The following is a 15291-nucleotide window of genomic DNA, read 5'->3' as shown; positions in this document are numbered from 1 at the left end:
CAATGTTACTTAACAAGAATGTCCATTTAAACTGCTCCTAGTGATCTTGGCACCGTTTCAATTGTAATCTAAAATTTCTTCTACTTTCAACCATCTCGTGATAAATAAGACCAGATTTAGATTTACCATATAGCACCCATTTCGTGAAACTAGTTCTGGCCACCCGGTACGCACCGCTGACATGCTTGTTCCATCCCACCACGCGCGAGCCACCACCTACCCGTCTCTTACTTCCACGACTCATCAACGCCGCGTCTCTCAAAGCAGACACTGTCCGAGTAAAACCCGTCCAGAATACGCTTGTCATCGTGGCTTTTACATAAACAGTTACAATTTAAAAGGCCCGAAGTAATGTCAATCATTGTTAATCGATCGTTGCACTCTTTTGTATACATATACACCTGCTTCTTATCTCGAACATCCCATAAAATATCTGTATTTACATGTTCAATATCCGGTAATACAGTAGGGGTGAGCGATCATAAGTTACATTTTATAACAAGTAGATAGTAATCAGACCACCGAAGGATCATATTTAATATCTACATTTATCACAGATTGCTTAGCCAAGTAAGTGTTTATAAAATGATCCAACCAACTAGTAGTTCCGTGCACGTCACTTATTTAAGTGAACGCATTCGAATCCAAACCTAGTATATCTACGTCGAAAAATGACCACTGTTGTTCGTTACAAATATTCGCAAATCGCCTATTATAAACACCGATTCAATACCCTGCTCGTCAATAATGACACTAATTACACTTAAGCAATTTATAAATTCGTCCAGATTATCATCAGAATTTGTAGCCATGTAAACACAAATTATTATTACGTGGGTTTTCACACTGTATCACTGACACTTCTAGAAATGCACTGTATCTATATAAAATTGCGACACCCCCGTGTGCACGACCTCGTAAAATTTTCACAGACGTATCCATTGCTGATCTCGCTGTGTACCCGAAGCCACTGTCTAGAGTTCCGATGTATGGAATATCATGTGGCAGTAGCCAGGTTTCCTGGAGAAATATCACATCACACGTTCGACACAGGCTCCTGACATCATCCACGGAGTGTTTAACACTCCTACAGTTGAAAGTAGAGATCTGAAGAGGGCTGCTATCCATTATGAGTTTTGGTCGAGCCGTACACAGTGTCGTTATAAGCACTAGTCGTTTTTCTGTTTTGAAAATGTACGAAACGACGGAATATAACACCTACAGGACACAGTTTTTCATCCATCCGTAAGTGGCGACTAAGGGATAACACAGTTCCACTACCACCTTGGAACTTAAAATGCCGACCGATGGCAGGATAGCCATCCAAGTGCTGGTTTTGAAATACACAGGCCGAAGACAGGCAGAAGCGTTTCGGTGCGACCAAAGCCAGCCCTGCGGTCACCAACCCGCCTGCCGAGCGTGGTGACTATGGGCAACACACATGAGTTCATACCATTTTGGTGCGAACTTGTGGAGGGCTATGTCCAGCAGTGAACTTCAACAGGCTAAAATGATGAATCGCAAGAGGCTCAACTATTTTTTCCTAAAAGAGGACCTAGTTCTATGTTTTCGAATGCAACTTCATACTTGAGCTGTATTCTTGTATTATTCAATATTTTGTTTAATTATTTACAATAGTTACTATTTGGTGCCCTATCAAATATGTAAAAGTGAAAGCAGTATTTTTAGATTAACTCTTTTACTGTTTAAACAGTGTAACGGTTTCTGTATGTAAAATTCGTGTTAAATGGAGACGATGTATCAACTAAATCATTAGGGTTACAAAAATTTTGTTCCGGTAATTTCGTTGTTAAAGATGCACCACATTTTGGGCATCTCGACAAGTCGTACGATTACTAAGAATTTAAATTTGTCGAATTGTCATCGTTGATGATCACAGGAAACCTCTTGGTTTAGTTTATAACTAGACTAATGCGCTCAACGTCCCAATCTCACGCATGCAAATCATAAAGATTTCAGTATAAAGTCTTTTAAACGACCTATTAAAGGAGTTCTAACATGACGTCTTAAGTAGCTCATTTTTATAAGCTCAGAATTCAGAGTTCTCAATGAACTCATAAATGGGAAGTCAATTTTTTGACGTCTAAATAAATATCTTTTATTTACCGCTTTTTCTCACTCATTTAAAAGAGCATGTATATGTTAATTTTTGCAAGTTCATTAAAAAGAGCTCTTTGAGAGATCTAAAAGTCTACCTTAGCTGGTGCATTCAACTTCCTGAGGAGGTCTTAAAAACGCCTTTTTAATTGTTTTTTATTTATGACCTTTGAGTACCTACATTGTAATCATTAGTTACATTAATCAAACTGAGTCAGTATTTAGTATTCTGATGACTTAGGGATTTTGTGTGCTTTTCAAAATGTTTTTAATTTCCCGCGTTTTTCCCGATTTATTTTATATTAAAAATTTAGTTATATACTAGCTGCCCGAACAGACTTCATTCTATCAAAAGCTAATAGTAATAATTAATTAATTTATTTTTTTTTTTTTATTATTCAAACCTTAAAGAACACACAAGCCTTAAGGAATACACAACAAAAAAAAATTTGCCAAATTGGTCGAGGCATTCTCGAATTATGCGCTTAGCAACATTCATTTTTATTTATATAGCATACAAAACAACATTTCAAAGCAAAAATAATCTAAGTATTTTTTGACACTTGAACACACACGTGCGTTCTACTTAACGACTGCAACGATTGTTACGCCCTCTCTATCGTTCCTCATAGAAGCCCTAAGGCCCGTGGTCGTCGCAAGCGATCGCTCGACGTCATAGATGACGTCAATCTTCGCGACCACATTGCCCACAAAATATAGATGGGTCAGATTTAGTTTACATCAAGAAGCTTGTATAAGACTATAAGCTTCTTGGCTTACATCAAAACGTGGAGGGAATTTGAAAAAACAACTGTCAATGTCAATTTGTGAATGTCATCAGAACTTAATGTACTTTCCGAGTCACTATTTCTCATTAGTTTCGTCCAAAGAGCAACACGGAGGGGAGTAGCCATGTACAGGCGTTCCCCTCTGTCAAGGTTTTAGGCCAAATGGCCATATGCATACAATAAAACTAGTTGCAGCCGCACTGATCACTAGACTAAATCTAGTTGCGTGATTGAATCAACGTCCTTCAAAAAATGCCTCTCAATTGTTCTGTTTTTTGCTGCAAAAAAAGATCTGCCACGTGAAATTTACTAAAACATGACGTTACCTTTCATACGTAAGTATTTTTTAATCACATTATTACTTGTATACTTCTCTTAAACCTTTTTTAAACTTAAAAATTACAAATATTATCGGTCGTGTTGACTCGAATTGTTTACCAACACAGGCCGCTCGCCCTCGTACAATATGCGGATCGGTCGAGCGACTGATCGGAGTCTATTTCCGAGAAGTCACTGTCGCCGAGCGATAGTGTTGTTACCGGTTTGTTTGTAGATGGTTATCGATAAAAACGGCAAAGGCAAAAGAGGAGACAGACATTTTTGAAATTTTGATTATTTAAAATATTCTATTGCTAGCTTTTTTTAATAAACATAGTTATATAATAAAATTGCATTAAATTAAATATAATACACGTATTATGAGTATTAATACATTTTACTAGAATTACTTAATGTGAACTTCGACCATAATGTTTTATATTGAAAAATTTGGCAGGTTTCCAAAGGGGTTGTTTCATTTTGGGCCAGGTCTTTGTACAGTATTCGAAAAAATAGTATAAAATCATAGAAATTAAAATAAAATATGCATTTAAGTAGTTTTACAGTGATTTAGAGGTAGTTTATAAAATTGATAATTGGGTACATACGTAGAATGGTAACTCTCGAAGTGCATCCACGCCATCTACCTATGTATTTTTGTTATCTATGTTAGATGAAATGTCACTATTTAAATAAATAAGACATTGAAATATCCGTCTCAGCCCCTTTTCACAACCCATTACTATACACAGGTCTCCTCAGAATCGACTTGTTGTTGGATGCGTAGGTACCAATTGTTTTAGTTATTTATAATTATGTAAAGTCATCATGACATTTGTGTACATGTCATTGTCAAAAAGGATGCCAAGTGGTTGCGATTTTAATTCTTAAAATAAAAACTACCTCGTAAAAAAGGCCTTTTAATGAGAAATAATGAAGAAATAATTACTATTTCATGAACCTGAACATTTTAAAATACTGTACAAATACCTAGCCCAGGCTCCATATAAATTTGAAACAACCCCTTTAAGGGATACACGGAAAAAAAATTGTAATAACAGATTAACCTACGCCCACAAAAAATAGTGTAATTTGTTCAGATCATATCAATACCACTAACTTTCAAGTGTTGGCGAACAACAGAAGGATTAGTCGAGGGCACCAAACCAACACTAATGCTACACTGTTTTTATCCCGTAAGTTTTTTTTAAATCTCATGTACAAGGTAATATATGGTTCACCTTAGTCATAGATTTATCAAGTTTGAAAATTAATAATGTCCATCCTTTCAGAGTCATCAACAAATCATTCAATCTAGCAGATGACAAGCTATCATATCATCTTATGATGCCATTAGTGCTACGCTCCCTATTCCGATTCGTTGACATCACCGCAGTGGCGTAGCGTGGTTGGGGCGGGGGGGGCGGCCCGCCCCGGGCGGCACTTTTTAGGGGGCTGCAAAATTGAACAACACTTAAATAATAAAAACAATTAGTAAATATTTGAATCATTTTATAATATTTTTATCGCAACTACAACTTCGGACCGATTGAAAGGAGCACGGAATTTTTCATTACTTATTTTGAGGCGAAGTCGGGGAATCCCTTTCTTTTAATCATATATTATGGACATAGGCCTCCCCAAGTTCGCGCCATATCTGCATCCCGGTTTTTCGCAATCCTCATCCAGCCCAAACCGGTAATCTTACGTAGATCGTCAGTCTAACGGGCCGGAGGACGTCCTACACTGCGTTCGCCAAGACGCGGTCCTTACTCCAGAATCCACCTGCTCCAATGGCAATCGGTCCTGCGACATAGATGACCAGCTTACTGCCACTTCGACTTGCTAATTCTGTGGGCTATGTCGGTTACTTTCGTTCTCTCACGGATAATCTCATTTCTAATCCTATCTTTGAGAGAAATCCCAAGCATAGCCTATTCCATAGCACGTTGAGCGACTTTAAACTTGTGGACCAGTTCCTTCGTCAGTGTCCACGTCTCGGCTCCGTATGTTAACACTGGCAGGACGCATTACTCGGAGAGTTTTGTCTTCAAGCATTGCGGAATATTCGAAGTGAAGACTCGACGAAGCCTGCCAAACGCCGCCCAGACTAACCGAATCCTTCTATCGGCCACCTTCTCGAAGTTGTTGCGACCTAGTTGGATGGTATGGCCTAGGTAAATATAATACTGAACAGCTTCGAGAAGGGTACTATAGACCGATACCAGTCTCGGAATGACTTGGCTGTTAAACATTTAATGAAACAACTTTTTTCGGATTTTATCGCGGTTTATTAACTTTTATTCCCGACGTTTCGGATACTTTACAGCAACCATGGTCACGGGAGGACTGATGTATCAGAGGTCCTAACGTTACAAAGTTATTCGAAACTACCTGACATACATCAATATTTTATTTAGTCCTATCTACGCAGAGTGTGCTAATTGAGTCTTTAATCTGTGGTAAATTATGCTTGGTTTTTGATTTAATTATATTAATAATGGGGTCCCAAGCAGGTGGTAATTGCCAGCCAGCTTCGCTATTGAAATTTGGATGTTTTTTAATTTCAATAGCCTCACGGATCATCCTTGGTTGGAATCGGTGTTCTTTTGCGAGGATCTGTGGTTTATCAAATCTAATATAATGGCTAGCTGTGTCTAGACTGTGTTCACAGATTGTGGACTTAGTATAGCGATGATGTTTCAAGTCAGCTATATGTTCTTTAACGCGAGTTTTGATTGATCGTTTTGTTTGTCCTATATAAGAGAGACCACAGTCACAATCAAGCTTGTATACTCCTGCATCTTGTAAGGGTATATGACACTTGACAGATGGTAAAAATTGACTTATCGTTTTTGGCGGGTTGAAAAAAGTTTTTATAGAAGCTCGCTTTAAGATGAAGCCAATCTTGTCAGTGACCCCTTTCATAAAAGGTAGCACAGCAGGTACTCGTTCGACGGTGGCTGGTTTCACACGTTCACTGTGATGAGGACGCGGTACCCGAAGCTTGTTGTCTCACAGTACTTGCTTGACATGTTGAAGTTCGGTCTCCAGGTGTCGCTCATCGCAGATCCCTTGTGCTCTCTGAAACAAAGATTTATCCACGGTAGCTAACTGTGTTGGATGATGGTGTGATTCACCGTTTAAGTACCTATCCGTATGGGTATGCTTTCTATACACTGTATGGCTTAAGGTATTATTGGGATTATGGATGACTAATACATCTAAGAAAGCTAAAGATTTATTTGCCTCTAACTCCATTGTGAATTGAATTTTGGAATTTATGGAGTTAAGATGGTGTAAGAATATGGATACTTTATCAGATGGTAATATGGTGAAAGTATCATCTACATACCGTTTGTAGAACCTGGGTGTTATGGGCGAGGTACGCAGAGCAGTCTCCTCGAAGTCCTCCATAAATATCTCGGCGACAACAGGGGATACTGGTGAGCCCATCGCTACGCTATCTACTTGCTTGTAGAACTGATTATTCCACAACATGTAGCCAGATGTAAGGCAATGCTTGAGAAGGTCAGCATATTCTATCGGCATGTCATTTTCCTTCAGCTTTTTTGATACAATACTAATGCAATTGCTCAATCAGAGTAGCAATCTCTCTCGTATTTGAGCAGTGGAGGTCTCGGCGTACAAGTTTTCGTCTCTTCTTGGAAATAGCCCTCTGTTCTGGCGAAACTGCTTGAGCGTTGAGCAACTCGCGCCTCCACCACATTAGATCTAAGGCTTCTGAAGAGAGTTGGACTGCTTCGTTGACTTCGTCGACGGAAAGTAGCTAGACCTAGTGTACACACCATCTTCACCACGTTGTCGGGCATCTCTTCCACGTTGCCAGTAGTTTCCAGCGAATCGAATCGGTTTTGGAGTTCCAATTGGAACTGCGCGGAGCCACATAGTATTTGGGGCAGCGTAGGTCGGAGAGTAGATTTCATTAAGCGGGCCCGCTCTTTTCGGAGGCATATATTCAAAGTGCCCCGCAATAGCCGGTGGCTACTGCCAGTGTTAAACCAATTAACCAAGGAGACATCTCTGAATATATGCCTTTTATCCGCTATGATCAAACTATCTCGTTCCTCGTCACAGTATCGGGGCTTTGCCATGTCCACTGCCTTTGGGGCTTCTTCTCAAAAAATTGAATTCATCGAGAAGAGCCCCTCTGACTCGTAGTAGTTGACGAGCATCTGCCTCCTGCGATTCCTGCGCCCCTACCCATGTGGTCCGATCCTCGATTCGTCGCGGTCTTGTATTCCCACTTTAGCGTTCAAGTCTCCCATAACAACGTTGTAGAAGGCCGAAGTAGTCCCATGCATGGCCCTAGAAATATCGTAATACAAGGCTTCGACTTCATTGTCAGAGTGTGCTGAGGTCGACGTATAGACTTGTATCACTTTTACCGGAATACCTGTCAGTGAGTTTAAGTACAAGGTACGCTACCTGGGTCGACATATTGCTTACTTCCACAACGTTGTTAGTGAGAGTCTTGTGGACCAGAAAATCGACGCCACCTTGAGAAAACCCATCACCTTCACGGAAGTAGAACAAGGGCCCGAAGTCCAATATCATCGTGTCCTCACCCTCTCTTCAAACTTCAGACAACCCTAGTGTGCTCCACTTAATGTGACTCAGTTTTACTTCAAGTTCGGTAAGGTTATGGTCCAGCCGTAAAATCCATCAATTATACGCAGCCGGTACGTAGTACGTGTAGTTTTGAGCGGCAGTCTCCCGTAACCCGGTGATTCTCAGCACCCTTCACCCCACCGTTACCGCGGCCGTTGCTGTAGCCGGGAATAGTGGGGCTGCCGGGAACTGAGGGCCTAAAATTCTGCCGCGAACTCATGGGGCTTTTTGCCCATGCTGGGCAGGAGGGTTGGTGACCGCAGGGCTAGCTTTGTCGCACCGAAGACGCTGCTGCCCGTCTTCGGTTGTGTATTTAAAAAGCCAGCTATAGGATGGCTATACCGCCATCGGTCGGCTTCACTAGTTCCACGGTGGTAATGGAACTTTGCTATTTCATATTACTAACTAGCTGACCCAGCAAACGTTGTTTTGCCAATAAACTATCTACTATAAGTGTGCGGGGATTTACTTATAATCGAAAGCGTTGTAGACAATGAAAGTATGCTTTATTTAGTGCACAGAAAAATTTAAATAATACGTATAACAGTCACTGCTACGATCGATACACAAAAAAAAACCATAAAAATGGCCGAAAATGGTATAGTGAGTAAGACAGAAGACCGCCTTTATTCGCATCCCTACTCCGTGATGTTTGCTGGGTGAGAGGTGACAACGTAATGTAGACATCTAGCGGGGATAACTGATCGATTGATAGTAATCGACCGGCGAAGGCAGAAGATCAAATTGAATTGAGAAAAAAGTCATAATTAAAGAAAATTATTAAAATAAAATAAAAATTGCGATGGCAAAATAGGGGTTGATCGTAGAAAGGTTGAAAATTAAGGGTAATATGTTTTTTTTTTATTCTAAGTCATGACAAAATAAAAATAAAATCTTGCCAAATAAATTAAATCGTTAATTAACAAATAAAATATAGGGGTTGATCGTAGAAGGCTTAAAATTTAGGGTTGTATGTATTTTTTAATGTTGTATCATAAAAAAAATAAAAAATAAATAATTTATCTAAAAATTAAAAAAAAATTAGGGGTGGACTACCCTAAACATTTAGTGGGATGAAAAATAGATGTTGTTCGATTCTCAGACCTACCCAATATGCACAAAAAATTTCATGAAAATCGGTCAAGCCGTTTCGGAGGAGATTAACTACAAACACCGCGACACGAGAATTTTATATATTAGATTAATTTATTTATTTTACATGAAATAGAATGTCTTAATAATGATCACTAATCTAATAAAATCTAATAAGTAGTATTAATTATTTTGTATTGTTTTTGTAATTGATTGAAATTTTGATTTAGGCAAATTGAGATAAGGATTGATGAATTTTGTATGGAATTAAATAAAGTTTTATCATTTTCACTATTATTATTATTATTGGAACTTTTCTATCCCTTAGTCGCCTCTTACGACACCCACGGGATGAAAGGGGGTCGTAGCCACTCAGCTAAGTAAGTTTTAGTATACTTTAAATTGAAATACCTAAATAAGGGGGCGGCAAAAATTTTTTCCGCCCCGGGCGGCCGAAAACCACGCTACGCCACTGCATCACCGTGTACATCATCAACTCCTCAAAATGTATGTTAACTTTAAATCGTTTATTGTAGACTGGCATTGTTTGGCACAACAACGTTGCACCAAACGTATTGTGACATAATTATAATATTTAGACATATGCTGTCGCGACACTTTTTAACCGACTTCCAAAAAGGGAGGAGGTTCTCAATTCGACTATATTTTTTTTATGTATGTTACTTCAGAACTTTTGACTGGGTGGACCGATTTTGATGATTTTTAATTTAATAGAAAGCTGGTATTTATCATGTGGTCGCGTTCAAATTTCATCGAGATCTGATAACAACTTTTTGAGTAACCTTTGATAACGCGTATATATTAAGTATACTGTATTACTTGTCGATGTAATTGAAGACAGTTTTTTTTTTCGTTTGCGAGCAAATACAATTATTGTAGATAATGTTGTGTTGTACAAAGTCTTACTACATTATATATTTCTATTATCATTAGTTTTTACAACGTACGCAATGTAAGGAATTTTTTAGGTTATTTTTTATCCCTTAAGGATCCCTAATATTTTTGAAAATATAGTATAACCTATGTCGCTCAAGGATAGTGTAGCTTCTCAACGGTGAAATAATTTTTTGAATAGGTCCAGTAGTTTCGGAGCCTATTCAATGCTAACAAACAAACAATCAAATCTTTACTCTTTATAATCGTTTAATTTACATGAAGATGTTTGATTTGTAGTATATAATAAATTAAGTCTATTTTTATAATAACATCTTACCTTTGTATCACTTTAAAAACCTTATTTCCCTAACCGAGTACTTGAATTTATCGATAATGCATATCGACAGTTGGTACAACCACGGCTGTAAGCAACTTGTCAGTGTAGTTGCGGCGTGTCATTATACTGTAATGACACAAAATGTATCTATGTGTGTGTGAAAAATGTAAGTGTGATTTTAATTTAATATGTGTGAGTTTCGTAGTGACAGACGATTAGGCTAAGATCTAGACTAGGTAAAACCGAATTAGAAAAACCGAATTATGGGGGTTTTTTGGGTGTGGAGGGTGGAGGGTGTAGGGGAATCTATACAAGGTAACACTGTCACACCTCAAAACCCCATGGTTATGGAGATATCCATGGTTAAAGTTTTGAGGTTAGAAGAAGAATTTAAAGCTATTATAATACCTTTGAGCTCATACTGTTTGCATTGTGTGACAAATCGACACTTTTAAACGAAATAACGCGACAGACATAATATTCTAATAAAATTAGTAACATTGCGTGCTAGAATATAGGTTTAGAAATTCGAAAAATACACAAAACCGAATCGGAGCACCCCACTGTCCACGTGGTCTTGGTCTGTCCTACCCCTAGAGTGTTTTTTTTTTGTGCCGCGGAGGCGCGGAGGGAGGGAACTTTCGAAATTCTTCTTCTAACCTCAAAACTTTAACCATGGATATCTCCATAACCATGGGGTTCCGAGGCGTGATAGTGGTACCAGGGGTAGCGTTCCCCACCCTCTCCCCCCCCCCACCCCCCCACGGTCCCGAAATTCGGTTTTACCTAATCTAAAGCTTTACCGACGATTATTTTTGTGTGGGAATTAGATAGTGTGCATGTGTGTAATTTCCCCTCGCAAAAAATGACAGACACTTTTGTATCGGTAACAGACGCAATGGCTACTCCCCTCCGTGTTGCTCTATGGTTTCGTCAAAAACGCGACGATAAATTCATAGGAATCTATGTTGAATTAAGTTTTATTACCCCACAGCTGCATGTTTTTATCATGCCCCCACATTACAAGCACACAGCGCTCAAATATGCGTTCCACCTTTAAAATTAGCCTATGGCTGTGATGTTTTTGCGTTAGTGGAACAGCAATTTCAGCGGTAGTGGATGATAGCGTTGAGGGCTTTAAGTGGAACGTAAACTTTATAATTTTTCTGTCAATAAAATTATAAATTGTCAAACCACAAAGGTCAACATCACAAAACTTGTTAAGTTTTGGTTAAGTTGTTATTCATAAAGTTTCTATAGTAATTTATCAATAATTATCTTTAATAATAACTTATGGAATCTGATGAGGAAACTGATTATGAACCGTCCTGGAGAGGTGTTCCAGGTACAATTATTTTAATAAATGCTTATGAGAATTCGAAGCACAACATCTTTGGGCCTGTACATGTTGCAACCTGTCGCCTGCTAAAACAATATATGCGGTTAGTAAGCGTTCGTAAGATTGGCGTTTACATATTTGGAACTGAAGAGACCGCTTCATCTACTTTTGATACTAAGCCAGTTATTGAGATAATACCCTTATCTGTACCAAGTCTAGATGACTACAACCGGCTTAAAAAAACAGATATTACATCCTTTAAAGAAGCGAAAGAATTCAGGCTTTCAAATGCTCTTTGGCATTGTAGCAAAATGTTTGCCAACTGTAAAACACTCCTGTCTTCACAAACTGTTATTCTACTTACTCATCTTGATACCGTCCCTATTGCGGATGATGAGAAACCAACACTTAACAGAGCCATAGATTTAGTTGATGCCAATGTAGATATAAAAATAATTAATGTCTCTGACCACCAGTATGAAATACATGCATATTATGAAGACTTTTGGAAAATAGCTAATAAAGGGGTGGATGTTAACATGCCAGAGCCTATATACGACTCTGTAATGATTGAAAAATTAATGTATCAAGAATCGCATCGTCATTTGGCAGTAGCAAAATTAAATTTTGAAATTGGCCAAGACTTTAACATTGGGGTTGGAGTATACACACTTCTAAAAAGCCCAAGTCAAAGCATTAAAAGGACTGTTAATTTACACATAGATACTAATACACCTCTTACTAGTTTAACTAAGACAATGAAGGTCACTGTTGATAGTGATGAGGGTGAGGATGTAGAAAGTGAGCCAAAACAAGTTCCTTTATTGAAATCTGAGACAATACACTACCAAGAATATGGAGGGGAAAGGGTTGAGTTCTCTGATAATGAAAAGAAAATGATAGCAAATCCATTTGGACCACCTATGATGAAGCTCTTAGGTTTCAAACCTGCTACAGTTATTTCCAAAGAAAAGTGGTACTTGAAAATGGGTTACTTTCTATTTCCAAATGAAAGTGTTATAGAGGGTTCAACAGTAGCTTTTAAAGCTTTACACAAGGCTTGTATGGAAACGGGTGTAATTGCTATATGTGTCCTATGTACTAGAGTGAATGCTAAGCCACTTGTTGTGGCTTTGAGCCCGTGTTCGAGACCACTTGATCTTAATGCAGATGTTGGTTTTGACGTTGTCATTATACCATTTGTTGAGAGTGTCAGAGACCTAAATATAACAGAAGAGGATGATGATGCAAGCTCATCGATTGAAAAAGCTCATAAGAAGTTGATGGTAAATATTTTGAATGCAACAACAGTTGATTTTAAACCAGATATGTTTGAAAATCCCAAAGTACAATACACATACAGAGCTATAGAATCCATTGCTTTTGAGGATGAAGAACCTGAACCTATAACTGATACAACAAAACAAAGCCCTGATAAGTTTGAAGATGTTGATGATGAATTGTTTGAGGAATTATTTGGCCCATTTGGTTCATTGTCCCTGAAAAGACCAGGTACTAAATCATCTGAAAAGGTTGCCAAAAAGAAAAAAGGTGATCCTATTGATGAAGAACTCTTTAACGCCAGATTACAGGATGAGAAAATTAATGCTTATTCTGTACCACAATTAAAAAATATATTAATTTACAAAGACATACAAAATTTACCAGCTTTAACTGGATTGAAAAAAAATGAACTTGTTGCATTAGTCTATAAGCATTGCAAATAAAATGTTATTGGATAAGTTGGTTTTTTAATAATAAAAATTTCAATAAATAATCATTTACGCATTTTAAAATAATTATGTTCCTGATGTAAAATTTACATTACTCATACCTTTGTATAGTACCAACATAATGAAACGAACTAATTGCATCAGTAACGTAATATTTTTAACTAGAACTACAAATTACTGTTTTAAATAAATATCATACACTTTTGAATCGAAAATTTATAGTATTAAGTAAACGGAACATTGACTGTGCCGTTTACTTTCAAAATCCTAACTCCGTTAATAATATTTTTAAATTATACAGAAAGTTTACTGTTCAATTGATTAACGTTGTCGTAACTGCACAACTGTCAACTTAGAATTGTCAATTTATTTTTTATCATAGATAAGTATAATATGGTGTACATTTTTTATGTTATTTGTTGATTGTACTGCTTCCAAATTGCCAATCTATCAACAAGTTTAAAAACGAGATTATTTATTAGTAAAACATTTACTAACACGTCATCACAACAGCTATTAATTATAATGGCTAACTCTAATTATCTTTCAATATCTGATATTTTAGTTACTAATGAGAAAGTGCCTTGCAAGTTTATGTTCGATTTACCTAAAATGGGTAATGTTATTTTTCATTTACTTAATCAAATTATGATTAATTTCTTCTGTACATTAAATTTGGTATTTTTGTGCAGGTTTCTTGGATCCCTCCGCAACTGAAAGTGATCTTAAAGCTGGAACTAATATAGAAATTCCATTATGGCTGGCAGAGTCATTGTATACGAGACGACCTCCTTTAGTCAGCGTAGATCTGCCTAAAATATATAAAGAAACATACAGAGAAATACTTAATGCTGATGCATGCACTGTAGATATGCACAAATTGGGGCAACACTTTTATGAACTGGGGTGTTACATTGCAAAGCATGATATCAAAGGCGAAGTTTCATCAACTCTTTTAGATGTAAGTCATCTCTATTTACAAGATAACTCTTTATAAAGCAAAACCTTAATCTATGTAAACCTTGTACTAGATATAATGATTTAATGTAATAGTCCTTGAGTCAACTATTTCTTTGAAATCTTATGCAACAACCCATAACAGCTACATACAAAATAAACATTTACATTATGAGTCTATTTATTAAAAACCTCTTTTTAAAACTCAGTTATATGACAAAATGACAATTATAAATTATAATGACAAAAATAAATTATAAATATAATAAAATATATATATACTATAAAAAAAACTTGATTTCCTTATGCAGACATTCAGACAAAGATTCAAAATGATTCTATCAGCCAGTGTATCAACTGATTCTATAAATTCCGTACAACCTTTGTCAACGAGTGAACGTTCAAGGACAGAAGCAGCCGTAGTCACTGAGAGAGCCCTTTCAAGCTGGCTGAAGATAGGTGACTGTCCTTTAACAACAGCTAACATGGTAGAAAATCACAGAAAACGGAAGAGAGCTGAAATGGAATTATTGTAGAAAATATTTTGTATACAATATTACAATATTGACTACCTTATATCATATTCCTTCACTTTTAAGTGCTTTCTCAGGAAGAAGCCTGTAAATTTTTAGATGAAAAATCTCACAGCTGGGTAAAGGCTTTTGTTTATAATGTTTTACAGTGAATTCTGTACTTTCCTGTAAATAATGTTGAAATAGAATAGTTCAAAGACATATGGGAACCTCTGCAATAAATTATATCAAGTTTAGAACGGAGTTTATAATCACCAATGATGTAAAATATTTTCTGTAAATTAAATTTTAATTTTGATAAAACAATGTCCTATTATTTCTTAAATTTAAAATAAAATAATCATTCTAATTATACTTCAAATGTTTAATGAACATCACTATAAAAGGGTATACAACTACAGTCATTCAGTTTTGTTACAGTCAGACCTGAAGATTTATTACTATCTTAGACAATTTATTGATCGTTATTAGCTTATAAAAAGCCCCCATGAGATCATATTATTCAGACCAGTCTCTTACAACATCAATTCTCATATTTTTACATATT

At 36.9% G+C, this 15291-nt stretch overlaps 2 protein-coding genes and 1 pseudogene across 2 annotated transcripts; 2 read left to right on the top strand and 1 right to left on the bottom strand.

Annotated features, from left to right (window-relative positions):
• Positions 1-5669: 5669 nt before the first annotated feature.
• LOC123661914 lies at positions 5670-6776 on the bottom strand (annotated as a pseudogene).
• Positions 6777-11475: 4699 nt separating this feature from the next.
• Positions 11476-13263, top strand: LOC123661698 (X-ray repair cross-complementing protein 6). The gene has a single exon (XM_045596645.1). It carries the CDS (start codon positions 11476-11478, stop codon positions 13246-13248), a length of 1773 nt encoding a protein of 590 aa, XP_045452601.1. The 3' UTR covers positions 13249-13263.
• A 399-nt stretch (positions 13264-13662) lies between these two features.
• Positions 13663-15047, top strand: LOC123661701 (DNA replication complex GINS protein PSF3). Its single transcript, XM_045596649.1, has 3 exons — positions 13663-13870; positions 13947-14215; positions 14523-15047. The coding sequence occupies exons 1-3, from the start codon at positions 13780-13782 to the stop codon at positions 14745-14747; spliced, it is 585 nt and encodes a 194-aa protein (XP_045452605.1). The 5' UTR covers positions 13663-13779; the 3' UTR covers positions 14748-15047.
• Positions 15048-15291: the final 244 nt, after the last annotated feature.

Source organism: Melitaea cinxia, chromosome 17 (assembly GCF_905220565.1).
Source record: "Melitaea cinxia chromosome 17, ilMelCinx1.1, whole genome shotgun sequence".
Classification (NCBI taxonomy): domain Eukaryota; kingdom Metazoa; phylum Arthropoda; class Insecta; order Lepidoptera; family Nymphalidae; genus Melitaea; species Melitaea cinxia.
This window is presented reverse-complemented; position numbering and strand designations above follow the sequence as displayed.

Coding starts and splice junctions, on each gene's coding strand:
- LOC123661698 (XM_045596645.1), top strand. CDS start 11,476: ATGGAATCTGATGAGGAAACTGATTATGAACCGTCCTGGAGAGGTGTT.
- LOC123661701 (XM_045596649.1), top strand. CDS start 13,780: ATGGCTAACTCTAATTATCTTTCAATATCTGATATTTTAGTTACTAAT. Junction 13,871..13,946: donor GTTCGATTTACCTAAAATGG/GTAATGTTATTT, acceptor ATTTTTGTGCAG/GTTTCTTGGATCCCTCCGCA. Junction 14,216..14,522: donor TTTCATCAACTCTTTTAGAT/GTAAGTCATCTC, acceptor TTCCTTATGCAG/ACATTCAGACAAAGATTCAA.